The sequence below is a fragment of the Tetrao urogallus genome (genome assembly GCF_951394365.1).
Source record: "Tetrao urogallus genome assembly, chromosome: Z".
NCBI lineage: Eukaryota > Metazoa > Chordata > Aves > Galliformes > Phasianidae > Tetrao > Tetrao urogallus.
Genome location: NC_136816.1, coordinates 74,123,756 through 74,151,547, shown reverse-complemented (window position 1 = coordinate 74,151,547; position 27,792 = coordinate 74,123,756). Strand labels below are relative to the sequence as shown.

At 49.2% G+C, this 27,792-nt stretch overlaps 1 protein-coding gene across 2 annotated transcripts in view; it reads right to left on the bottom strand.

Annotated features, from left to right (window-relative positions):
- Positions 1-27,792, bottom strand: part of CTIF (cap binding complex dependent translation initiation factor) — a gene marked incomplete at both ends in the record, with an annotated part of 82,604 nt that overhangs the window by 11,080 nt on the left and 43,732 nt on the right. Inside the window, 4 exons of one of the 2 annotated variants that reach the window (XM_079548492.1) lie at positions 52-207; positions 10,487-10,816; positions 12,227-12,668; positions 27,168-27,244. In XM_079548492.1, coding sequence (XP_079404618.1) covers positions 52-207; positions 10,487-10,816; positions 12,227-12,668; positions 27,168-27,244 — 1,005 coding nt within the window. The remainder of the gene's footprint in view (positions 1-51; positions 208-10,486; positions 10,817-12,226; positions 12,669-27,167; positions 27,245-27,792) is intronic. The other variant, XM_079548493.1, reaches the window with a different exon arrangement.

Below are 27,792 nucleotides of genomic sequence, written 5' to 3'. Positions count from 1 at the left end.
CCGGCACTGCAATTCAATTGCTTGAATGAGGACAACTTCTGAAGGCATTACCTCCCTGAGGCAGGTGTAGATGGGGCACACAAGGACTCGGAAGGGCTCCCCGGTGCTGCTCCTCATGGTGCCAAAGACCTCACAGAGGAAGGTGATGAAGCCAAGCCAGCGCTCCACGTCCCGCTGCTGCAGCTCCTCCCTCATGGTGAAATCCTTCTGCAAGAGGGATGGAGACAACGGGCTGCATTAGCAAAATCTCATTGCTGGGAAGAGGCGACAGCTGACGGGATGGAGAACTGGGAGGAAATGGAAACTCAGGGTGGGGGAGGAAGGCAGACAGACTGACTCTTTGGTAACAGTGGGGAGATTGCTCAATGTGAGCACAGTGGTTGGGATTTCAACACGGTGAAGCCACCAGAAAGTAGATAGTATAGAAACAACACCGAGATCTGCAATATCACAGCTCACGGTGCTGGTGGCCTCCTCCGCCCTGCCCCTCCCCTCGGATGGACATGGGGCATTTTTTTCCCAGTGCACAACCAACACTGAACAACAGCAAGCGGAAGGACCTCAAACATTAACATATGGGGAATGTGATGGGTGCTGTTGGCTGCGTTGAGTGTGGTGGTCCAGACAGACATCAAGTAGAGTCCCAGCTCATCCAACCCATGGACACCAACCACTCTCCCAGCTCGCTCAACCCACAGATACCAAGCAGTGTCCCAACCTGCCCAACACAAAGACACCAAGCAATGTCCCAACTTGTCCAACCCGTAGACACCAACCAGTCCCAATTCTCACAACCCATCCCAAATCCAGTGTCCCAGCACCCCCCTGGGGTCTCACAAAATGATGTGTCCAGAAGACAAAGGGAGCACAGCCTTGATAGAGAAAGGTCACCCTGCCCTGGAGCCAATGGTTGCCAGGCCCAAGGAGTATGAGAGTGCCATGATTTACAGAGCAACATCAGGAGCAAAGTAGCTCCTCCAGGCAGGGAGGAAAAAAGGCTTTGCACAAATGCAGGACCTGAAAAGGGGTGAGCGTGTTGGAGATGTGTGGCAAGGAGCAAGGAGGAAATGGAAAAACAAATAAAACACTTTCTGAAGGCCCCCAGCACCACATGGGTGGCACAGGAGTGTATGCTGCTCAGAGTCACAGCCTCTGCAAGACATCCCATGTGGTACCACTTGTCTGTCTCCATTGTGACCCTGCCTTGGTATTAAAAATCAGTTGGCACTCCAGAAGGGAAGACCAAAGAGCAGGACAATTTCATTCCCAACAGTGCATTCTCAGTTTGGCTGCACAACCTCTTAACTCCAAAACCGAATAAAGAAGCTAGGTTCATTTCATCTCCTTTTACACTGACTGGCTGAGACAGAGGCTCAGCTGCTCACAGGGCTCCAGCCATGCATGGGAGATCCAAAGAAGGAGCTATTTATACATTTCACTACAAAAGGAAAAAAAAATAATATTTGCATATGCAGGAAAAAACCTAGTAACACCACTGAACCACTGCTTAACCACACAGTGGTGACTCACTCCTCTCTACGCCTGTTTCTATTGGGCAATTTCCCAATGTGTCTGCACTGAAATCAAACACTGCTGGGCTGTTTCGAAGTCTCCAGAGGAGTCTGCAGAGCTCTTCCTTCCGTTGTCCTGGGGTGAAGGAGTTACTGGCCAGCTCAGGTTATCACCCCGGCGTTACCCAATGGCTTGGAGTTCCCGCTTGGCTTTCGAGTGGAACAAAAAAAAAACCCAACCAGAAATGGAGAAATGCACGCCTGACATCCCAAGAAAGACAGACCCAGCCTGATTCCGCTCATCCTCATTTCTTCATTGGGAATGTTTCCCCCAGGCCTTATGGGGACTGACCTCCCTCAACTCTATCCATGCTGCATCACTGGAGCGTGTTTATCTGCAACCCATTTTTATGTGAGTCCATCTGCGCCCAGGAAAGCACGAGGATAATTTCAGTGACAAGTCAACTTGGAACAACTTTATTTAACGTGGCAGCACCCACGTTCCTCATGTCCCAGAACCATTCTGCAGCTGAGCGATCCCTTGCATCTGAGCTGGGGACCACAGAGTGGGATGAGGGAGGTCCCCAGGGCCAGAAGGAGTGTCCTTTGAAAAAGTGTCCTTTTTCAGAGGTAGGGAGAGGTAAAAGAGGTAGGGAACCCTTCAGAACCGTGCTGAATCTCAATGGCATCACCACTACCCTGCCCCGTGAACTTTGTTTGCTCTGGAAATGCCTCTATTAAAAAAACACCATGGATGGGCCTGCCCCATGCTTGTGTGGTGAGGTCAGTGCAGCGAGCATGTCCTCCCTCATCAGTTTGGCTGTATTTTTAAACACACACAGTATTACTAATTTGGGGGTGCCCCAGCCTGTTGATCCGAGTGCATTTATGGGATGACCTTCCTCCTTGTGAGCTTCTGCCTGCACTGGAAACAGCAAATGCTGTAGGGCTCTCATGTCACTCAACCAAAGCCCTCATCTCTCCACGTGGACGTACCTCACGCAGTGCTGTTGTGTGATTCACAGGTATATCCCAACTGGAAGAGACCCATAGGGTTCGTGGATCCAACCTCTGTCTCCACCCATCACCACCCAAACCCAAACCCAATGTCTGAGAGTGGGGTCTCAGTGCTCCCTGAGCACTGGTGGCTCGTGGCAGTGACCACTGCCCTGAGGAGCCTGTTCCACACCCTTTCCACAGAATCACAGAATCACTAAGGTTGGAAAAGACCTCCAAGATCCCCAACCCACCCCACCATAGCCACTGACAATGTCCCACATGCCAGATCCCCACAGTTCTGGAACACTCCATGGATGGGGACTCCCCACCTCCCTGTGCAGGTGGCCCATCAATCCCTGGCCACTCTTTGGAGAAGAAATTGTTCCTAATATCCATCCTTAACCTCCCCTGGCACAACTTGAGGCCATTTTCCAAACTCCCAGTCAACAAAGTTCCGTGAGATCACTTAGGACCAGAAGGAAGCCGCAGCAACCACGAGGAGAGGAGCAGAACCCCTTCTGTTTTGGTGGTCAGCAGCAGGCAGAGGAGCAGCACTGTATTTCGAGCATCAGATCTCAACTTCAAAAGCTGCAGCCCAAAGCCATCCCTGGGGACTTGACCACACTTTTTAAAGCCAGGTCCCAAATAGCTGTGCACCACCAACGCACGGTGGCTGCGTTAGAGGGCAAAACTTGACCATGGCATAAAAATGAGGGTTAATTTCAGTTCTACCACCTTCTGATGGAAACAAATCCTCTGCACTTGGGCTTGTTGCTTGGTAAACACCGGGCACTTCCTCTGGCAGCTCTGATGTTTACTCACTGCCAAGGAGGGAGGAAATACTGAGTCAGAAATACTGCAAAAAAAGAAATATAGAACAGTGAGGTGCTAGTGATCGGTGTGACATGAAAAGCTGTGCTGAACACTTGGTGTTACTGGAAATGTGCTGCAAAGGTTGGAGCCCTGAAGGGCTCTTTGGGAAGGGGCTGAGGTAATAATAAGGGCAGGAGGAGGGATGGGGCAGATGCAGGGTTGATGCATGCAGGAGGAGGTCAGGAAAAGCCTGACAAAGCCTTGGTGGCACAGGGGATTGATCCAACTTCTCGATGCTCGAGGTCTATTTTCCAGCCTTGCGTGGGCTTCTGTCACCTCCATCACTCTGATTTCCTGGGAACAATGTGCTCATTTTCCTCTGCACAGTGTTTTGGGGTGTGTGACTGAGACATGCAAATCAGAACAATTAGTATTACTCCAACAAAAGAGCTATTGACATTTAAAGCAGATAAACCTTGTAAATTGCAGATGACACCCTGTGCCCAGCCTCGCAGGTCTGGCCTTCACCCAGCTATGAGGCACTGTTCTCCCACAGGTTTCATCACTGTGTTTCCTTGAGCTGGATCTGCACCAGGAGAGCACAGATCTTCCTCCTCCCCGTTGCTTTGGTCACTTTGGCAAGAGCAGAAGATACAACTGGTGACGTGGAGCTGGCTCCATCATCCCTACTCTGTGCATCTGTCTGGTCCTACTCCTGGGACCACCTGCCCAATCTGGGGACCTACCTCATGATGGATTGCAGTGATGCTCCTGAGGTTCCCAGTTAATTATTAATTGGACAAGTTTAAAAGCACTCGAGGGGGAGCGGAGTAATGGATCAGCAAACAGCGAAGCATTCCTGTTGATCTGGTTGCTGTGACAGATCTTGGAGCACTTTCTCAGTGATGCTCTGAGGTGGCTACGAGGGCGGAGTAGCCCAGTCTGGCCACAAGGAACAGCAAACACCATTTAGTGGTTGTCCTGGTATAAAAATCTTTGCTAATGAGTCTCTGAGTGCGCATGCTGGAAAACACAGTGCCCTGAGGGTCAGCAAATTCTACAACTGAGGTGTAGGAAATCTCATTTCTACCATAACACATCAGCATCTCTGCAGAGTTCCAAACCTCATATCTTATTAATGGAGGAGTTCTTTTGAAGCTTCAAGTGGGGTAAAGCTCAGAGCACAGCTGCTCTGGAAATGTATGAAAGAAAGAGAAGGAGGCACTTTAGGCACCCTGATTGCTCCATCAGGTGTCCTCCACTGCCACCCAGGCTATGTTAGCAAACATGTCCTCCTCCAGAAGCCAACATGTCATCCACTGGCACCCAGGTGATGTTGGCCAACATGTCTTCCTCCTCTGGTACCCAGGTGATGTTGGCCAACACATCCTCCTCCAGTTGCTCTCCTTGTTACTTAATTTTTAGCGTCACCCTACCGAGGCACCTCTCTGGGCTAATGCTGGATTCAGAACATGTTTACCACTGCTGCATAAAGCCCTTGCGTTTCCCATGAACCTGGACCTGACTGTGATAGCCGATCTTAATCACAAGCCCCCAAAGCCTTGCCAGTCTGAGAACAAAGGTATCCAAGGTCTCTGAACTGCTCTGTTTATCCCAAGAAACTCTTCACCCAGCAGGCTGACCTGTGTCAGAACCGCAGGAACACACAACAGCAATTTTCTTGGCCTTCAAATATAAAAAAAAAACTACAGAAAGACCTGGGAGCCCACAGGCAGACATCCAGATTCATAGGAGGACAGGTGTTCCCTTTGTCTGCCCAGAGCATGACCAAGGAGGGAAGAGGAGGAGATGGGGTTAACAGCTCTCATCCAGACATATTCGTGGCACCCAAAGTTCGTGTAACATTTCATGCCGGGACCCTTTTCTAAATTCTTTTGGTCATGGGAGAAAATGCTGCAACTGTTTAGTCTACGGGGAGCGGTGGCTCTGGCCCAGCACTTGGCCGCTGCTGAGCAATCATGCCGGCACCTCCAGCCTTATCTCTGCTTTCTGCCTGCCCCTCTGCACCCACAGCCAAGTGTCTGCTGGGCATGGGCCACAGTACTGCTGCTGGTGACAGTGCCAGAGGATCCACGTGATGGGGACGAGCAATGACCAACACCCATGGTCCCAAAGTGAAGTACTAGCATAGTAAGAATGTCACCATCCAGCTCTATTTACACAAAAGATTGCAGAAAGTCTTCCTTGTGTGCTAATGTTTATAGATCCTACGAAGGATCTGTAACAGGGAACTTCTGTTACAGCAAATATTTTCCTTGGCTGGTTTTTTTTGTTTTTTTTTTTTTTTCCTTTTTAAGGATGAAAAAGATCAATTAATCTGTTCCCAATTGCTCCAGTAGATGATGCTGGTCAACACATCCTTTTCCAGTGTGGCCCAGGTGACGCCGGCCGACACATCCTCCAGTGGGACCTGGATGACATTAGCTGATATGTTCTCCACTGGTACCCAGGTGATGTTGGCCAACACATCCTCCTCTAGTGTGACCCAGGTGATGCTGGCCAACACATTGTCCAGTGGGACCCAGATGATACAGGTAAGCACGTCCATACCCTACACACGCTGCAAGCTCTCTATCTCCAATTTCACTTACTGGTTCTCACAGCCCAGAGGTGATACCAGTGCTTGGTTTCCAGCAGTGCCAGACAGCATCTTTCCATACACTCCTTCCATCCTTCTTTATTAAAAAAATAATGCAGTGCATCTTGCTCCTCACCTGAGCGCACTGCACGCTTGCTCCCTGAGGTTGCTGCTGATGGGTCAGGAACCAGCCCTGGGAAATCCCTCACTTCACCCCACTTTGGGGTGCTGAAGGGTGGTCCCCATGTCTGGTGATGCTTTGTCAGGGGCTCACATCAAACACCTCAGTCCTGGGGGCACAGAGACATTGCCAGCAGCTTGGATCCACCTCTTACACTCAAACACATTTTCCGTGCCCCCACGGTTATTGATGGAGGGGGCCAACATGGGAGCAGGGATTTCTCAATCCTGCAGCAGTTTGACCCGGATTGATGCAGGGCAGTGGGAGCAGATGGCCTGGCAGGCTGCTCCATTAACTCGGCTGAGTCCCTGGGCTGGCAAACCTCATGTCCTGAGGATGGATTTGAGCCTTTTAAGAGAAAATGAGTCCTCTCCCCAACAAAACCAGTGAGATGAGAGCAGCTTTTAAGACTCCATCCAGCCTGGCGCAACGAGTTCTTAATGTTGGGAGAATCCCTGAATTTCTTTGTGTTTGGATGGATTTCCAAGCTTTTTTCTACTTTTTTTTTTTTTTTCCCAGGGTGGGGATACCTCACTCAGCCCTGAGTATCCTCACCCCAGCAGTGAGTGGGAGCAGCTCTGGGCTCCCCAGCAGGCAGCAGTTGCCTGGATCTGGCTGGGTTTGCAGGAAGGCTGTGGGCAGGCTGCACAGTCCACAGTCTCCACCTAGAGCCCAGCAGAGCCTCTGCTCAGTGCTGCAGGATCCGTCCATGCCTGATGCACCAGGAGCACGGGGAAGCTCCATGCCCAGCCTGGGGGGGGATGCTCTCCTGGGAGATGGTGGGACCCCAAACCACATCCTGAGCTTACAGGGGGGCTGAGCCCTGCCATGGCCCAGCTCACTCTTCCCACATCCCCGTGCTCAGCATGGCAAGCACTGCCCTTTGCATTCTGATTTATCAAAGGGAACCAATAAGAACAATTCAGGTCGGAAAAGACCTTCAAGATCATAAATCCAACCATCAGCTGTCGGTTGATTCTCCAGTACTAACGCCACAACATTCCCACACAAAAGGGATTCCAGCTCAATTTGACTCTTCTGCAAAGTCTCGTGTCTTACAGAAGACAAGACCAGGCTTTGCAACCTTCCTGGCTGTCTCCCTCCAGAAGTGCTCCCTCTGAACATCCCCAGTCCAGCACAGTTCACACAAACACCAGTGTGAGTCACACCAAAAGTCTCAGGATTTCAGTTCAGGTTTTGAAACCAGAGAGAAGCACAGAACCCGAACCGTGGAACAACTCTTACTGGAGTGTCAGGAGGTTAAGCAACCAGAACCTCTCAGGTCAAATTCTGTGTTTGAACAAGCATAAGGCTGAAGAGCACAGAAGAATCCCTGCAAGGATACGCAGGAGGGTTTATAATTGGGTATGCATTAGGGTATGCAACTGGTATGTAAGGGTATGTAAACATGTATGCGGTAGAGCATGCAGAAGGGCATGCAGAAGTGCATGCAGAAGGGCATACAGTTTGGTAAGCAGTAGGGTATGCAATGGGGAATGCAACTGGGCATGCAGAAAGGTGTGCAACAGCAATAGCCCTTCTGGCCCCTGGCTCTGAAGTATCTCCAAGCACAGAGGCTTCATCCCAGGCTGAGTGCACGTGTGATGGGTTGTGCTGGGCACTGTGCAGGGATGCACCTTCCATTTCTATTTTTTTTGTTGTTGTTTTTTTTTTTTTTTCCTAAGTATCAGCCTTCTGTTTGATGTGTTGTTGGCCGGGTTGCTAAGGGGAGCAGTGTAAAATTACAGCCCCAGTGATGTCCTCTCTAATAATATACTCCGCTCTGCATAGCTCGGATGCAGACACATCTCAGCTATAAAGAGCACGGAGATTTCACCAGAGGAATACTCCAACTAATGTTACATGTGGAGGGTTTGTGGAAACTGCTCGACACCTCCCCACCAAAGAGAAAAGCACCACGGCCAGCAGAAGCCAGTGGCTGATGCTATGACAGGCCAAAATCTCCTGCAGGAGCCTTCAATTTATTAAATACAGAGGGACCTACAGAGGGGCAAAGAAACCACATATCTATCCACCAAGACATTTTCCATGCCACTGTCCCCCAAGGTCCCCAGTTCAGCTGTGTCCATCACAAGGGCTCACACAGCCCCAGTTCACTCCTGGTAACAAAACAAACCCAACGAGGAGAAATCCCACATGGAACTCGACAAAGAGAAATCCCAAACTGAACCCAACAAGGAGAAATCCCACACCAAACTCAACGAGGAGAAATCCCAAACCAAACACAACAAAGAGAAATTCCAAATTGAACCCAATGAAGAGGAATTCCAAACCAAATGCAATGAGGAGAAATCCAAAGCAAACCCAATGAGGGGAAACTCCAAACTAAACCAGGCCCAGCGCCAAGCTTGGGGTCAGCAGCATCTTCCCAAAGCTGCCCAGCCACCCACCCCATAGCATCCCAGTGGGTTCCCAGCATCCAAACTCAACAGCAAGCTTGAATGTGGTACAAAAACACACAGAGAGGACAAAATGTAACCTACGGTATTCCCAACATCCATCCTCTTGTTTCACATCAAGGCAGACACCACTAGACTCTGGCACCCTAGATTCATTGGCCCTGTCTCAGCCAGGAGGGGCTCTTCAGAGGAGCTGTTAGCAGGGAGGAGATTCACAGCCATTTTGCTCCTAACAAACAAGGACAAACAAGTCCATCCTGCCCAGCCCTTCAAAACAGAGGCATCTGCCAGCACCATATGGGGGAGCGTGGCTCAGAGCGGCACCGCAATCCCGATTTATCACACCCTGGTGCAGTGAGCTCCTTAGGTCCAGGGATTGGATTAGTCTGAAAGGTGCTGGAGAGACAAAAATCCAGCCCCGGAGCAAATGTTTTATTAGAGGTTTTTAATTAATGGGAAATGATCTAGAAATAGCTGTTGGAAAACATCTGTCCGATGGTGGCGAGGTCACGGCTGGAGCTCGGCAATAGAGGGTTTTTCTAAGCACTGCCAACTCCTCAGTTTCACAGCTTCTGTTCCCTGGACACGGTTCCATCTCCAAACCCAAATGTGCCACAGAAAGACTGATTTGGGGCTGACCAGAGGATGCTTCAAAGCTGTGTGGGTGCACTGATTCTTCTGCTTGGAAAAAGAAAAGAGCCAACTGTTTGCAGAATGTCACGATGCTTCACTACCAAAACAAAGTGCTTTTCTCATTTCTGTTTGATTTCTCTGCAGCTCTCCAAAGCAGGCACTGTGCTCCCTCCCTGCACCCTGTGCACGGCAAGCTGAGTTCTGTGCCCCTGGGAAGCACTCAGGGACTCTCTGGAGAAATGAGATCTATTATTTATCCTGCTCTCGTGCCACAATGAGCTGGATGTGAATCCATTCATTACTGCACACAGTGCTGCAACACACATCAGCTCGCTGGGTCTGCTGGAAGGGGTTTCCATTATTGTTCCTTCTCTGTCTGTTTCCCTTGTTGATAAGCATCACCATGACACAAGACCAGATAATGACCTAGCCTAAAAGACCTAATAACCAAACATTAAAACCCCTTGATGTTTAAAAAATGACAAATATATTGGTTACTTGCTGCTCAGCCATAGAATTGAACTTAAGAAGTCCTCCTTCACTGCACTCTTAGGAAATACAAGCCATGTTGGCCATGGAGATCCCTTTCCAATGACACTGTGGCTTCTGGGTGCGGAAGGAGCCATCCTGCCCTCCATGGTGTGCTCTGGTACCCATGTCCACCCTCACGTGGATCCCCTCAACTTCACCCCCACCCTCCTCATTCTCAGCCCTTCCAGCAGCCAAAGCCTCAAAAGCAAGGGGCTCAGAGAAAAACATTGGGAGATACAAGAAGAAATACAAGTTGGCTTTTGCGACGCACGTGTCAAAGGTACCTGAAGAAAGCAGCAGAGCACCCTGGCTGGAGGATCCAGAACTACTACAATACAAGAGGGAAACGATGGCAGAGGGAGATGGAAGACCTGGCCATGGAAAAAACTGATTGCTAGTGCAGCAGAGCCCTGAACCTGACAGACAATAGAGTATTGTCTTATCAGCTTTCCTTTCATTTCCACGTGGAAATCTGTTGCCAAAAATAAATGCGTTTCTAGACCAAGTTTTAATCTCCAAAAAAAAAAAAAAGAAGAAAAAAAAAACACCCAAGCACAACCAAACATCCCCACTGAGCACTGCTGATGTGGGTGCTGCTGCCCACAGACCTAGAAGGCAGTGGAGATGGCAGAAGACGACAGCTAGCCATTAAGGATTGTCACCAACAAAACTGGAGGAACACTTCCCATCACGTGGGCTGGAAAGGAATTTGGTGAAAGCCCAGCTCCTGCCCAAAAGCACAGCAGGAACAAGCGGCGTGAAGCTGCAAGCACCTAACTAGATCACTCCTTCTCTTTACCTGCAGCATGTTGAGGAGCAGACTCCGGAACTTGGTTCCTTCCACCATGAAGAGGGCCATTTTGTCACAGAGCTTGGCAGCCGTGGAAGCAAAGCTGCGGTCTGTCACTGCTTTCTGGTAGATGGTTTTAACTATCTCCCCAAGCATTTCCTCAGAGTTGGTGGAGTTCTGAGCCTCCTCCATGAAGGTGGTCAGCTTGGAGTCAACGTCACTGCTGTTGTTACGCATGCTGTTAAGGATTTCAATTAATTTGTCCATTTTGTTCTTTTCAGGGTGGGTGGTTTCCACTGTGACTTCGTCCTGGTCCGTGAAAAGGGAAAGACAAGGCGTCTGTTACACAAGGAGAAAACAGATAGGTCAGCCCTTGTCCTTCCACAAAGTGCAAAGGGGGAAAGGGGTTGGGAAGACATACAGACAGACCCAACAAAATCAGAGCACCCCCACCTCAGCACTGAAAGCAAGCAGTGTATGAGCCCCCACCCATAAATGCTTGGTTTCCTCATTTAGCCCACTACTCAATCCCAGATTCTTCCTCATCAGCTCAGGGAGATGTGCTCAAGGCTCCAAACTGGAATGCCCAGCTCAGACTGGCATTCTGCCTTCTTCTGAACACTTAATCAAGCATTTGTCCATCCCTCCCCATGCATCCAGCCTGCTCTGGTCTGTTCCCTTCTCCTCCTGTAGTTCAGTCTTAACATATATTGCACAGAGTAAATCTGGAGCCATTTTTTGGACAACCCCAGTGCCAACTGACAAAGCAGTTGTGTTGACTGCACACACCCAAAAGTGGGTGCCCAAAGGAAGTCTTTCTTACAGGATTCTAAATCCACAAGACAGGCACTGAAGTGAATACTCCGAAAGTCTCTGCTCTACTCCCGTTGCTTTAAATAACATAAAAATAATGGACAAAATCTCTTCCTCCCCCTTATGCCACATACATAAATAGTAAATGCACATACACTCAAAGGTGCACATTCCCAACATGCACTCCCATGGAACTGTATATGCTCAGGTTATTTTTGCTGCACATTTTGAAAATCTCATTGGAGTTACCCCTGTGAATGCACTTTCCAGTCTGAAAAGAGAATCTCAAGAGAAGGAATTTGAGTTGCACAGGGGGCAAATGGAGATATCATCTCCAAATTCCTCAGAAATCTGAGTCTGAATATTGTTTCCAGAAAGGATTTCTCCTCCGTCATTTGCAAGCAATGGTTTTGTTATTGTTGGGTTGTTGGAAGGAAGGGGGAAAGATAAGGGAGTTTCAATTCATTACTGAGATAAATGGATATCAACTTGAGAGTAGCTGACTCCAAACATTCAGCAAAGCACAGTATTAGGCTCTAGTTCTTTAATTCCAGACACAAATTGCCGTTTTTAGACCTCTTTGGGAGCGGATGAGCCCTGCAGACTGGAGGCAGTCTGCTGAGATCACCGCTGAGGAGGGAGAGCCCACGTGGTATCTTGAAGTGCCCCATCCTTGCAAGCGATGGAAGAGTTCCTGACCTTGGAAAACTCCCCTTAGGAGCAACCTCACTGAGTGAGCCTTAATGCTGCGTCAATAAAGGGCCTCCCAAAGAAGCACAAAGACACTTCAAGACGAGCAGTGACACCAGGAGATCAAGAGAAGTTGTGTGCGCTCGTGGAAAGGTCTCCCGAGCCCAGCCCACCTCTGCATGGAGCACGGCCAACCACCAGGCTCATGGAGAAGGGGAAAGCCAAAGTTCCCCTAAGAAATAATACCTTTTCTTTTAGTCTCCTCCGCAGCCTGTCTTTAGAAGACTGAAGCAAGTTGATCTTGGGCCTTTCCCCAACGCGCTCGTGAATGCTGTCCTTCCTCTTGGTCTCCACCTCTGGGCTGTATGGCTGGGACTGCTTCTCCACCGCCTCCGGACTGCGCTGCGCCTCCACGGGGCTGTGCCCTGTGCCAGTGGAGGTGTCCTCGATTTTCAGATTCTCAGTCTCTTTGGTGCTCCTGTGCGTCTCTTTGTCATTGGGCGAGTGCTTCTGGTTGTGGTGCCATCGCCGGTTCTGGCTGTAGCCGTGGTGGCCTGGTCTACCAGAGGAGTGAGGGGCCTGACCTCCTTGGTAGAGCTTCTGGTGATCTCTGTTGTGTTTGGTGCCACCTTGCTGATGGTCTGCGTGCTGCTGGGACTTGTTCCCACCAGGAAGTCTCTGTTGTCGCCTGAAAAGTCAAAGGAAGACGTTAGTACACTCTTTATGTGTGGACTGGTAGAAAAGCAACAAGAATGAGGGACATCTTCTCTGAGCAGGGTACTAGAAACCATATTTATCCATAAAATGGCTGAATTCATGCCATGTCTCCATCCCCGGAGGTGTCCACGGCCATGGATAGAGCCCTGGGCAGCCTAAGCTGGTTGGAGAGCACCCACACCACTGCAGGGGTGGGGCTTTAAGGTCCCTTGCAACCCAAATATTCCATAGTTCTTTGGTTCTATGATCACTAGATTATCTTCCAACTCCGTCATTTTACGGTTCCATGATCTTTAAGGTCCCCCCAGCCCAACCATTCCATGGTTCTTCAGTTCTGTCATCACTGAAATCCCTTCCAACCACTCAATGATTTTTCGGTTCTGTGATTCTTCAAGGTCCCTTCCACCTAACCATTTTGTGATTCTAGGATTCTACGGTAACACGGTTTTGGTTTCTAGGAATATCTCTCCTATGTCTCTGTGTGAGATACTTCTTGCTTCCACACTCTGCCAGGGAAGAGTTGGCCAGCCCCAGCCCAGCAGTGGGACATCACATAGGGAAGCAACGTCAGGAGTTCTCCAGTGATTTGCTGGAGAGACAAGGGCCCAACCAAGCTTCTTGTTGCCAAGACTGCAGCTTCCCATAAAACCCAATAGCCTAATGGAAGAAACACTTGGGCTGCCCCTTTGCTTTTGAATCCTATCTTTGGCTTCTACATCCAACCATCTCCAGTGATCTGCCCAGCTTGATCAGGGCTCTCAGATGCAGCCACTGCTGCAGAAAGAGGGCTTAGAAAGAGGGAACTTTCCTCTTGTTCCTCCTCCAGAAAGCTGGAGTGAGAGAAAATTCCTGCCAGCAGATGTGGCTAAAGCATCTTGCACCCTCCCACTGAGCTTGGACATCACACGCTTCTACATGGGCTGTCAAGACAACATTATCATGGCTTGCAACACGTACACACGTGAGCCGAACAGTGGAGGAAGAGCAAAGGGATTTTGTCACCCAAAGGGTGAAGCTTTGGGCCATTTAATTTCCATAGTAATTCAATTAACTTCCCTGAGTGTGCAGGGAGGGGCCGACCACAACTCTACCAGTGGCTCAGCCAGCCCCAGAGCCAGCTGTCAGCTGAGCTGCCCCTCCGCTGAGCTCTAAGGCAGCCACAGGAGCTCCAGTCCCACACTGGGAAGCCAACTGGCTCCCAGCACAAAGCTCAGTGCTGGTGCTTGGCTGCAGCACGATGAACACGCAGATTCTCGATGGCAGGGGAAGGAATCTGTGTTCAGCCTCAAACCATCAAATCCGGTTTTCAGAGATATTCAACCTGTTTTCTTCACTGAATGGCAGGGAATGAAAACAAAACAGAAAAAAAAAAGAAGAAAAAAAAAAAGGAGATGGGGAAAGCTTTCCTGTTTGCTGGAGCCTATGAGCGTTTTATGAGTACAGATCCTCCACATAAAGTTTTCCTGGCATTTCTTTGTTTCCTCTCAGCGACGCAATCATACAAACCGCTTTGTAAAATGCATATAGAGCAATGCTTATTAAGAGGGGAATGTCAAAATAAGAGCTAGCAGTACCTCTGATGGAGCACTAAGCCCTCACATGCTCCAACGTGCAGGAGTACTGCTGATGCAATTCAGCATTCCCTCATTGTGGTTTTGCTCTTCTCTTGTCTTCAGCATAGCAGTTAACTGTTTGGGTGCACTTTCAGCTTTGGGTGTTTGGTCACACGTATTTAGATTACAAATATTGCACCAAAATGGTAAAAGTTGCAGAGATAGGAAAAGAAATCCACGCTCAAGTCCATGCGGAAGGGGAAAGGTTATTCAGTTTGGGGCTTTAACAATGAGACAGGGAGAGCAAAGGCAACAAGGACAGCTGAAAGACAAAATTCACACGGCTGGGGCAGAGCAAACACGAACACAAACCAAATCTCTGCAGTCCCTGACCACAGGATGGAAAACACCAGAGTTAAACGAGTCAGGGGAAAAAAAAATGCAAGAACTAAAAGGCGAAGGAAGGAGAATGGCAAACAAGAAGCAGTGTCCGTGACTTGGCAGCAGCCTCGGGTCGAGACAACAATCCAGCGTTCCGGCAAAGACTCGTTCTGTGCTATTATCTTCCCAACACCCCAGCAAGGAAGAAAAGCCAAGAAGAAATAAGACTCTCTGCTGCAGAATGAAAAGCCAAAGGAGGGAGGAAAGGGCCCAGAACTCAAACTTTTATGTCTGCAGAGCATTGCAAAGCCTGGCGGACGGGGATGACCATGGTGGAAGAGTTTCCAGGAATGAGATCTTGGGAAGGAGTGGGATGAGAGCTTGGAGAAAGGCACATGATGGACACGAGAATGGGGATGACCTGCAGCTGTTGGTTGGGGCAGGGGTTCATGGCTTGAAGGCTTTTGGGGTCCATGGATGGGATGGATGGCCCGTGAGAGATGTTAGTCCTGAAGATCAAGAAGCCAAGCCGAGGCACCTACACCCTTGGGCAGTGTTCATTCTGAAGTGCTGCATTAGGACTGATCAGTTGTGGTAGAAGACTGATTTCCCCTGTTCGTCTCACCCAAATGTTTCGCTGAACTGTCTGGGTGAAAAGAAATCTCTTCAGTCTTCCCAGCGATGACGGCATCAGCCTCTTCCCAAGCAGATGAACTCCTAAAAACCCCAACACGAGGCCCAAGGGAAAACCGACAGGCGGTCACCCCATTGCTCTGTAGAAAAAAACAGCCACGTAGCCTTCCTCAATTCCATGCTCCACCACAGAAGATGTTCCTGCTGCATCCCAGAGGTTCCCAGAGGTTTTCTGGGCCATGGAAAGGCAAACTGGATTTCTGCAGCTACAAGAAAATATCCCAGAGCACACCGTTTTCCTACCTGCTGCCTGTTTATTTAATGCTGAAGAACTATTTTCAATGGCAGTTTAACTCAGAACTTCCACTGGGTCCAGCGGGACTGGGAATTTGGGCATCAGTCGATGTGGAAACTAACGAGACATCCAGAGCTATGGAGCAACCACGGAAGTGCAAGGGAAGGCAGTCGGGATATTGGAAATTGGATGGTAGAATTTGTGCTATTGTTTCTCCCATGACTTTTTTTTTTTTTTTGGTAATTAACAAAATGAGATACCTTTCAACAGAATTTAGATCTGACAAATGTTTGCTCTGCTGTAGGAGCCTATGCAAACAAATCTAAGGCTTCAGCTGTCTCAGTGATTACCAGCCTACGTGCTCAGAACTACAGGATTCCTACAAGTTTGACTACATCGCTTGCTCACAAGGAGAGAGGCAGGAAGGCACAAAGCTGGGGAAAATAGCTCCAGACATGTGCACAGCTGTGGTCTAACACACAGTTGCTCTGTCCCATCAGATCTGCTCGTATCCCTTGAGCTACACCCGTCCACTGAGAGCCACTCCAGCTTGTCTGGAGTGTCCAAAGCCATAGGACAGCACAGGGTTATATTCTCCTGGTGGTTGCATGCAGATTTGCTTAGGCAATTGCTGGAAATACGGAGAGGTAAGGAGCTCCATCTCCGATAGCACTTGTGAAATTCACCCGGTTGGGTGGAACTGACTGCAGTTAGTCAGCAAATGCCATTGCAAGGCATTGAGATTTGTTGCCAAAATGGACTTTGTGAGATCTTCCACCCCCACAGGGACACCAGATCCCACTTATTTGTGGCACCCCTCAAAGAAGAGCTTTGGATCAGGCTGCAAATGGAGAATGTGCAGAGTTGGCTCTATGGGTTGGAAGGACACCTTTCTCCTTTCCTCTCTCCCACCTTCACTTGAAAATCCCACGGTAATCCTCCATTGATAAGGAGGGAAACTGAGGTTCTTGGAGGCCATGATTATGGGATGCATCAACTTGCCCAACCCCACAAAAGCCTGGGAAGCACTTAAACATATGGATTGGCAGGATGAGTGCTCCAGGTGCTATCTCGTGTTGTATGGGCTCTGATGCTGTACAGGCACATGTAACAATAACTCAGTGATGTATATTGCTATTGCTCAGTGCAGGGAGCACTACAGCCCAGCCCAGACATGGCTATGTTCTATTCTTGCTATGACTGAGAGTGGGAAACACTCAAATAGGCTTGACGGTTCCACACAATTTAATCAAAAACCTCAAAATTCCCCAGAAAGCAACAACCACCAGCTCCAAGCATGAAGAGCACAGAAATTCCGTGTGCTTTCCCTTTGGCTTTCTCTCTCAAACTGGTTTCACTTGGCTCCAGTTTCATTTTTATTTGCATTTTTCTCGGAGGAGAAGAGTATAAGATGTCATGTTCACTCCTGAAAACGAAAATGAAATTGTTCACATCTCTTTTATCCCTTTCTGTCACTAAGGTTCAAGTCTACCCCAATCACCAGGAACAGCCCGAGCGTCTGGGCAGACATGCTGTTTTGGAAGCACAGAAAATCCACCAGTCAAAACCATAGAAACAAGGAATCATTAAGGTTGGAAAAGACCACTAAGATCTCAAGTCCAACCCCAACCCACCCCCACAGCGCCCACTGACCATGTCCCTCAAGGTGGAGGGGATGGGGTTCTAAATCCCCCTTTGAGCACTACAGACACAACACACACTTGAGGTCTTACACACACACATCTCTGGAAACATACAACGAACTCCACAAGACCAGCACAGCCAACAAAAACGGCGTTAGGTGGGTGCAGATTGTCCTGACGTGGTTCACAATGAAACCACGTGGCTGCGGGGAAAGGCAATGGGAAGTCGTCAGACAAGTCACCCAGCTGGGATCAACTCCTCTCTTGTTTTTTGGGGACATCTTTGTTTGCTGGAGGTGGTTGTGTTTGACTTTTACAACAGAAGTAGACTCGCCATAAAAGAAAAGGGAAACGCTGGAGGGCTTCATACAGAGAAATCCAAGGAATTCAAGTGGGAATGCAGTCAAAAAATAGGGCTGATGTGAGGCATGGCTCCTCATCTTCTGCTATGGGATGCTGACTGCTCTGGTCTTACTGGGCTGGAAGGACATACACTAAGCCCATCTGAGCACTGAGCAGCAAATCTGGCTGCTTCCAAAGTCCCATGGAAGTCCTCACAAGCTGCAGTGCCTGGCTGCCTGAGTCAGCTATTTTCTTCTGAGCTTCATGGAAACGAATCTTCGGGAGGAATTTAAATAGCTGTTTTGCAACACCAGCTTGGGAAAGACATCCTAAATGCAGATGGCATGTGAGATAGCTCTAAAACAGCTCTTTAAACACTTTGCTGGATCTCCCACAAATCATTAGGGACATCCGGACGTGGCCCATTGCACAAAGTGAGCAACCAGGGAGGAAGACAACCCCAGACCTCAAGGCTGGCTGCCCGGGTGGGTTTAGAAATCACTGCAGTGACTGAATGTAGAAATTGCTCGGAAATGGTTTTCTTCATAGACTGTTTTGCTTGGAATTGTGTTTTTGGATTTGTAGTGTGCCGTAAACATTATAGCAAAAATTACATGAAAACCATAGGGAAATACAGAGACAAGGAAATTAATCCATTTTAGCTGAAGCAGTTCAGAACTGAAACATAACCACAGCGTGGAATGCTTCCCAAAAATCTGCTGAGCTCAAACACACACAGATCCTGGACTACTGGTAAGAACATGAGCAGAATGGATATAGATTCATCCTTTGCTGCTTTGCAATAAAAGAGCTTATATCCCAGACTCCAGGCTCCCTCCTGTAAAAATACACCAGGACCATTCGGTTATCCCGAGATCAGCTAATCCTAAGAGATGTAAGACGTAAACCCACGCCAAGATGCATGGCTCCCAGACACAGCCCCATCCTTCCACGATCCCGTCCCCAAAGGCACAACCTAAATAGCACGCATGGACTCCACCTGCTGCCTTTTTGCTCAGCTGTCCTCCTACAGACCTCCGTGACTCTTTGACCTACAGCAAGGAAACATCCTAGGTTTTTCCATATCCTATTTATACCAGAGCTTTCGAGTGAAGAAATAAATGTCTTTCCTCTAGAAGCTAAAGCAAGATTTGACAGGACCCCCTAACAGCTGTCCAGACACATGAGCTGACCCCAAGTCCATGGCAAGCAATGACTTCCATTGTATGGATGTGGTACAACACCAACCCAAGGAGCTGAGATGCTTTAACTCACGTGTACCAGAAGCCTTCTGCTAGCCCTCAATGAACTTCTTCAGAAAAGATGTTGGATTTTCTGGCATTTAGCACCATGGAGCTTTAGGAGCTGGGACCAATCTGGGTGTTGACTTATTGATGATTCCAAGGCAGCCTTGCCCAAATGGCATGTTTCAATACGTCTGCCTCCCTGTCAACAGAGGAATTTTCTCCTGTTCTCCCCACCCCTGCCTCCCTTCTCATGACACCATCAACGCTTGTTGTGTCAGGGAATGATCCAGCCTGAAAACTGCTTTTGTCTTGGATGAGTTTCCCAGCCTGGCTGATGTGGATGGGAACATGCAGCCCGGGGTGATGGATGGAGCTGGGTCACGTTCTGCAGCTCCAGTGGAGCAGCACTGCCTGGGGAGCAGCACCCACAGCTTTAAGCTGGCACCATCTGGAGCACGGGAATGGTCGGAGCAATCTCATAGCATCACGCAGGGAGGCGGGTTCACGAAACATTAGCATTGCATGTAACGTTTGCCCTGCTGTGGCTCTAGCAGGAAGAAATGGAAACCAAACAGTTAACAAATATCCAAAAATAGAGTGGAGTTCACTTGTCTTTTTTTTTTTTATTTATTTAATATGGAGATGAAAAATCCCTGGGTGATTTACGTGCCAGCAGAGATATTAGCTGCATATAATAGATGCAATATTTTTAATACTAATATTTTGGGCAGAGACAAGAGTGGGAATGGAAAGTATTTCCAGTGCCTTGACTTCTTTATTTTGCAAACATCAGTTGCTAACTGGGGTCAGACAGAAAGATTGTTTCTGCAACAAGAACCCAAACAACTTGAGCTGGCAACTCCTTCCCCCCGCAGCCGTGCCAGGAGGCCCTGGGTTTGCAGGACCAACATTCCCACAGGGCTTGCAGGGAGGAGGAAAGGTGGTAGATGCTCTGCTGCTGTACATTTGGGGTAGAATTCTATGTAAAATGAAAGCATTTTTGGCATTGAGGAGCTGGAAACGCTCCGTCAAAGAGCAGCAGAGGAAGGTGCAGCCGCAGCCCTTTCACTGCCTTGTCCCTGGTGTGCTCCGTGGAAATGGGGATGTTCTGCTGAAAGCATGCTGGGGCGGTTTCATTTCTGATTCTTTTCCTAGGGAACAGCTCTGGGATGACTCCGCCGTGACTCTTCTCAAGGACTTTCCAGGCAGGCTGCTTGAAAATCAGCAGGTCACACTGCCATCTACCAAAGCAAACCACAGTATCTTGTGTGCTGGGTGATTCCGGAGTAAGCACTGGTCTCACTTGCAGAACTGCAAACCCTGCCTTGAGTGCTGACTCTTGCTTTGTGTATACAGCTGGAGAGTGAAGGTAGGCACAGCACTTGGAAGCTAACTCTCGTGATACCAAAAGAAGGATGGTTCAGGATAAACAAAAGATTATTTCTTCACATAACACACAGTTAAACTGATGTAGTATATGGTATTACGTGAGCTATATGCTCTCCCCATGCTCCTCTTGGCATCTGCCGTCACGGAGTCACAGAATCACAAATGTTGGAAAAGATCACTAAGACATCAAGTCCAACCCCCCACCATGCCCACTCATAGGACCATACAACCACTAAGGCTCGGAAAGACCTTCAAGATCACCAAGTCCACTCCCAAGCCCAACCCCACCATGCCCACTGCCCAGCGTGCCAGTGAGCATGGAGCCAGACGTTTTGGCATGCCCAAAGGCAGCTCCTCGACTGGCAGACCACCGATGCGCGACCACAGCCGACTGCAAACGGAAAGCGATGCTGCAGCACAGAGTGCACGTGCTGGGCCTGTGGCACCATGCAATACAGTGAGCCATCTCGGGGCTGGGTGTGGGATTTGCAGCGTAACGCTTTGCCAGCAGCACGGGCAATTAGCAGCGCCCGGCACACGTGCAGTTGTTCATTAAGCAACGCAATCACCCATCTGAGCCCTTTTAGGAACAAACCACCAAGACAATATTGGGCTCTGGGGGCCTGCAGTTCAGACAATTAATTTAGTGCAATAACTCACGGCCATGCTGCAGACAATCAAAACGAATGAAACCATGATCTGTCTGTAAACTGCCTGTAACTAACACCTCGCTGATGCACGGCGCACCACCGCCAGCCGTCCATTTCCGTGGCACACAGGCAGAGTGCTGACTGTATCTGGGTACTTCCACGTGTGTGAGTGATGATCCAGCTCCTGGATGGCCACTGATGGGCTCGGGGTGTCTGCTCTGGGCCCCCAGGTACAGCCTATGGTGGCTCCATGTCTTGCAACCAGTGGCCAACAAGGCACGGAGGAGATGGGATGGTGCACAGGATTGAAATCTCCAGCCAGGCACTGCCACAGAGTCACAGAACATCCTGAGTTGGAAAAGAGACACACAGGGACCACTGTGTCCACACAGCACACAGATCCAAACCCTACAGCTGAGAGAAGTGTCCCAAGGCTCTGTGAGCTCCAGCAGCTGTAGGTCACCATGAGGGAGCTGCAAGGTGTGAAGAGCTATAGGCCAGTAGAGATGCAGGGCCATGAGGGCTGTATGGCCACAAGGGGCTGTAGGGCCATGAGGAGCTGTAGGGCCATGGTGGGCTGTAGGGCCACGGTGGGCCGTAGGGCCATGAGGAGCTGTAGGGCCATGGTGGGCTACAGGGCCATGAGGAGCTGTATGGCCACAATGGGCTGTAGGGCCATGAGGAGCTGTAGGGCCATGGTGGGCTGTAGGGTCATGAGGGGGCTTTAGGCCACTATGAAGACTGTTCCAACTCTTTCATCTCCTTCCCTTCCTCTCTCCTGTTCCAAAACCATTTGTTGAAGTCAATACAGAACTGCAAATCGTCTTGCTTGCCGCTAGTTTTCGGCAAACACACAGTGTGTCTGAAATACTGTGCTTTGTTCCAGCGAGGAACAGCAATTCTGCACCAAAATAACGCCTCGATATTGTTGCTTTCTGTAATAAACATCCTCTCCACTTACGGCGAACCCCTCAATAAATGGCTCTGTAAGAACAAAAGACATTTCTGCATTGTTTCAAGTTCTCTTCCTTTCTGAAAACCTCAATTAAAACAGTGAGAAAGCCAACGCGTCACTTCTATACTCTGTAATTATGAACTCATTTCCATTCACTCTCCCAGCAGGAGAGCTTTGTCCTGCTGACCTCTGGGAACGGCTCCTCTGAGGCTTTTCCAAAATCTCCCAGCACTAAAAATGACACGTTAATATCAACCATGAAAGCAAGCTCGCCTTCACGTTCACCCAAAATAATGTGTAATCTTGAAAGCACAGAATCATAGAATGGCTCGGGTTTGGAAGGGATATCAAGGATCATGAATCTCCAAGCCCCCTGCTGCATTCAGGGCCACCATCCTCCACATTTCATAGCAGCCCAGGCTGCCCAGGGCCCCATCCAACCTGGCCTTGAACACCTCCAGGGATGGACGGGGCATCCACAGCCTCTCTGGCAGCTGTTCCAGCACCTCACCACTCTCATAGCAAAGAACTTACCCTTGACATCCAAACTCCATCTTCCCTCCCTCAACTTCAAGCCATTTCCCCTTGTCCTGCCGTTATCTCCCCTTTCCAAGAGTTGACTCCCCTCCTGTTTGTAGGCTCCCTTTAGGTATTGGAAGGCTGAATGTGAGATCTGAAATCCATGGCAAGTGGTATTCCTGCAACTATTTTTATTTGTGAAACATACCCGACCACGAATAGAATAGCATGGGAGAGGCTCTGGAAACAACTCTAAAAGCAGAACGGATATCAGTGGAACACAAGACGCCCGCTTGATGTAAAGAGTTGTCACATCAGTACCTTGCATGATAAGCTCTAAGTGATGCTCGGGCTTTTCTTACCAATCCCATCAATATTTCCAGCACAAAAGCCTAACCTCCCACACTTCCAAGTGCTGTGGCACACCTATATGTATATATTTCTCTCCTTTTAACCTTTAGGACCAAATCCAAATGGCACAGCTTAGCTAGAGACAAGGAGCCAGCAGCTCAATGAACAACACCCAAAATCCTACCTCACTCCAAGGATTTGAGGAGCTCACGTTTTATCCGAACTGCTCAAATTGTGCCCACAGTGCCTGACCTGAGATGCCACTGCATTGCTGCAGACCCCTGGCTTACCCATCTCCTGCCTTAAGACACACCAGACTGACGAGCCATGTGTCCACCCCCAGTTACCCACCACTGGAGGAGAAACCCTGCAGAAGGTACTCCCTGTTAAGATGTCTCCTCCATGAGATGGGAGAGGATGGGCTGTCCAGTCTCAAGTCTACATTCTCGCTGAAGACAGAACAGAAATAAATCCCAGTGATTTCTCTGTAGTGAGATGTTTTGGTTTCATTGCTCCCACAGCTCTGTCTTTTAGACTTGCCTGCCTCAGGTCAACATGGGAAGGTGAAATAAAGCACAGAAACCTGTTCTTACCCTTAATCATCTTTGCCTCTCCCCTTCTAGGCTCCTTCTAGGAAACCTCTGTCCTTTTTCATCAGGGGTCCCAGAACTGGACACAGTCATCTGTTTGAGAAGAACCATCCTCCAAATGCCAATGACTGCATCCCCACTGAGAATTAAATCATAGAATGGCTTGGATTGGAAGGGACAATAGAGATCATCTAGATCATCTAGACCACCTAGCATGACATGGGCAACCTAGTTATGGACAGTATAGTAGGATCCAGATGTCAGCATCACTGGGAATGCCCTACAGCCCTTTGGCTCCCAGCCCATCCTGGTACAGGTCCCACAATATGCTCTGGCATCCAAAATAGCAGCTGTGACCATGGAGGTGAATCCCAGCAGTCTCTGCTAAAGGTGGGAGCTGCAGGGAGGTCTCCCACGTGCTCCATGAGGCATTAGTAACATTATAAAACCCCAAGCTTACCCAACAGACCTCAATTTCTGTTGAGGTTTAGTAACAGTGAAGTGCCCTGATGATGGCATGCAGGTCTTTCAATCAGCAGCAGGGACACAGAAAAACAACCTGCAAAGCCTCCTGATGCCATAAAGTCTACTGGCAGCTAGGCAATTCAGGTTAAATTTAGCCTGCAGTACAGAGGTCACGTCAGTCGCCGAGATCATAAAAAGAAAAGAGAATAAAAAGTCCTGTGTTGTGCAGGCTTTATGTAATGCCAGTGCTGCTCTCAATAGAGAGGTGAACCCTGCAGCTGGGAAACGCACCCAGCTCACTCCTGCCACTGCCTCATGGCATTAAAACAAAGGAACAATGAAAGGAAAGGATTACATTTGCTCAGATGGGCATCTCTTTACCCCTCTGTACCATACCTGTCTAGGCAGACCAGGCTGGTGGAGGAGGTGCACGTCTCCCAGTTCTGTTCATGTGGACTCACATGTATTTTTTGACTCTCTGTACTATTTTGGGGAGCAAGAAAGCAGCTCCTAGGTGGTCAAGTCCAGGGCTGATGTTAGAGACAAGCTTGATTGATCTTCAGATAGCTTCTGTGCAGCTGCTGGACCTTCTGCTGGGATTACTGTGCAGTCAGACCACCACAGCCCAGCTCCTTGTTGCTCTCCTTCCCTTGGTAGCAGTCATGGCAGATCTTCTTCCCAGTCTGCATCAGGTGGCCAGCTGTCATTTACTTTTCATCGTGGCAGTGTGGCTGTTCAGCAGAAACAGCTCATGGTCCTGCACTGTGCACCCTGCGTACCTGAGAGCATCTTCACTGCTCCCAGCCTGCTGGCAAGGCTGCACAAGCAGAGATGTGCAAAGAAGCGTCTCCTTTGGGCTCTGAGTTTGTTGTGACTTCCCTACATCCTTGTATCAACAAATAGGGAAAAAAAAAAAACAAGTGGAAACTTTTGCTTTCCCTCTCCTTATCCCAAAGGATGCTCTGGCACCGGGCAGCTCTCTATGCTCATCCTACTATACCTCCACCCCGGTGGAGAGATTTCACCCTTGCAGAACTGGGTTGGGCAGAGCTGATTCCTGTCATGTTTTATTGCAGGGTAAAGTGGTGGAGTGCCCTTTATGGTGTTTTGAAAGGAAATTGTACAGGAACAATGTCCCGGGCAGTGTGGCTATTGAAAACCCTTCACAAAGGGAGTTTGCCACAAGAGGAAAAGCTGCTTAATCAGTCCAACTAATCACCGTAGGTGGTTGAGAGTCCCTGAGGGTCCGTAAAATCAAATAGAATGGGAAAAGAAATCTATCACAGCTTGCCTGCACTTCTCCTGGAGCCACCGGCGGATCCGGGACGCTCCCTGCCTGGCCCCGAGCCTGCGGTCACCATCCTCTGGGCTGTCCCCATGTAGCACAGCACTCTTCCCAGCGGTGGGGATGTGAGGATGAGCCCTTGAGACGTCCTTCACTGGTGTGGTGGCCACGGGATGGGACGGTGGGGCTGGGGACAGTGAGCAGGGCAGGGTTGCCCACCCTCCCGCTGTCACCCCAGGTGACCTCGAATGGCTTTCGGCGTCTGCAGGGGGGGGTCAGCGGTGCTTACACAATTCTCAGGAAGAGGAAACTGTCCCTGACAGCCACCCGCAGCTCTCCGGGGAGGGAGGATATTTCTGCCTCCCCTAGATCTCTCCATCTCATTAGAAACAACACCCAAAAAAAAAAAAAAAAAAAAAAAAGGTCCAAAGAAGAAAGAAAAAAATGAAACAAAGCAGCCAGGCTGTTTTTTTTCCTGATCATTAAAGTGTAAAGCCAAGTTAAACGTAGGAAGCGAATTGGGACGGTGAGAGAGAAAATTCGGGGACGCTTCTGGAATCTCGTTATCAAAAGCAATAGGGGCACGCTGAGGAGAGACAGGGAAAGCTCCCACCCTCTATACTGCGGGAGGTCTTTGGAAAGAGGAGATGAATAACTCACACCATCCTCTACGAGTCATTACCCTCCACTGCACAAAGGCAGACCACCAACCCCCCACCAACAGCCAACAAGAGGCGACAGAACCAATGGGACGGCGACGGTGCCAACTTTTTATGAGTTCCCATTCCCCAGCAACGTTCCCCTGGAGCAGTCTGCTTCCTGAGGTGGTGATCACAGAACGGCAGGGGTTGGATCTCTGAAGATCACCAAGTCCAACTGTCCCAGGGCTTTGGCTGGCTGGGCCCTCCATCCCCAGCCATATTGACCTGGGATGCCACAGAGTGGGTTGGGTTGGGGTGGAATGGAGGACAGGGCTTGAGAGAATGAGTCTGTTGTTCTCCATATCACAGCCCCGTGGAGGTCAAACCAAACAGCCTCTGCTGTTGGCTGGGAAGGGTGGGTCTTGTAGCAGCAAATGGCAGGTTAGCATTTGGGACAAGAAAAAAAAAAAAACAACCCACTGGTAGCCAGGAGCTGCTCTCATGGATATCTGTGGCTGACATCAGTCTGTCACCTAAAATGTGCCAAGCAGACCAAAGTCAGCATTCCTCGGGTGCAGCCTGGTTCAGCACCTTTAATCTAATCTCCCTGTCTCTTCTATGCAGCAGATGAAGCACGCACTCCTTGGCAAAACTAAAAAATTACTCATGTAATGTAAAACCCTGGGTTCCCCTAATCCAGCTATGCCCCTGGGATGTCACCCTGCCACTCAGATATTTGTTCTGGGGTGGTACCTTGCCCCACATCTCCCAGCAGCAGCCCAAGGCAGCTCTTTCCAGTCCAGCAAGGCATCATACCTCAGTGCAGAGAAGAGACCCTCATGTTACTAAATATGCAACTTAAACAACTATATCATTAAATTAACTCAATAGGTTGAAAACATCATTGGCACAGGAACTCAGCTGCCTGCCTTGTTAGCACATCCCCTCCTTAACGCAGACGTCTTGCTGCAAGCCCTGCTCGACCTATTCCAAAAGCGTTCAGTGGAAAGAGAGGAAGCAAGCCACAAGATTCAAAGCCTTTACAGACAACACTTTGCTGTTGCCTCTTCTAAAGGAAGTGTGGGGGTCTGCCTGTGCTGGAATATATAGTGCTGTGTCAGATGGACACTCCATTTCCCAGGCCTTAGCGCTCCTGGAGCAAGAGAGCTGCTGAACAGCAATATTCACAGAAACACAGAACCACAGAACTACAGAATGGTTGGGTTGGAAGGGACTTGGAGATCATAGAACCATATGTCGGTTGTGTTGAAAGGGAGCTTGAGGATCACAGAACTGTAGAATGGTTGGGTTGGAAGGGACCTTGAGGATCATAGAACCATAAAAACGAGTTGGACTGGGGGGATCTTAAAGCCCCCCAGGTCCCATGTCTGCCATGGGCTGGCTGCCCCATTCATGGCACTGGCATCTCCAGGGATGGAAGCGTCCATAGACATTCCACGAGACAGCGGGGAAAGATGTGCAACAGGGACGAAAAGGCTAAAAAGAATTTTAAAGAGAGGTTTTCGCTTACCTCCTGTCGTTTCTCCTCCTTCTGAACAGCTTTTTGGTGTGTGCGATTTCAGCTTCATGAGGCAGCGGGTGGTAACCCTAGAAAAGAGGGAAAAGCAATGTTCAGCTCCAGGATACAACAGGCACTGGCTGAACCCCTGGGGAAGGGATGAGTGCCATCCACCGATTGGGCTGACCAGGGCAGTAGATGTCTTGCCCAAAGCAAGCTGGAGGCAGAGGTGCAGTTTCCCCACCTTGTCCTCTCCCCAGTGAAGGTGCCAGGTCACCCCATGCTCATTTGGTGTTGGTCTGGTCAAGTGAACTCCGTATTACTGCCTTACTACAAGCATCATGGGGCCTCATTAATGTGACCAAAGAGTTCTGAGGTTCCTGGAGGAAAGTGCAAAGCATTATTTATTTTCCAGGGACTACAGAGCTGTCATAACTGCAATGATTTTTATTTATGTAGCATTGTATTTCCCAGGCTGGCAATAAAAGCCTCGTAAAACTCACTCCTTCTACTTCCATAGCGATCTGTCTTATCCTTCAAGCCGGTGAATCAGCCTGGACATCACTGAACAGAGCCTGGAAATCCTTGATGTCAAGCTGCTTAAAATTATATTGCAGCTTTTCCATTACTGCCCACT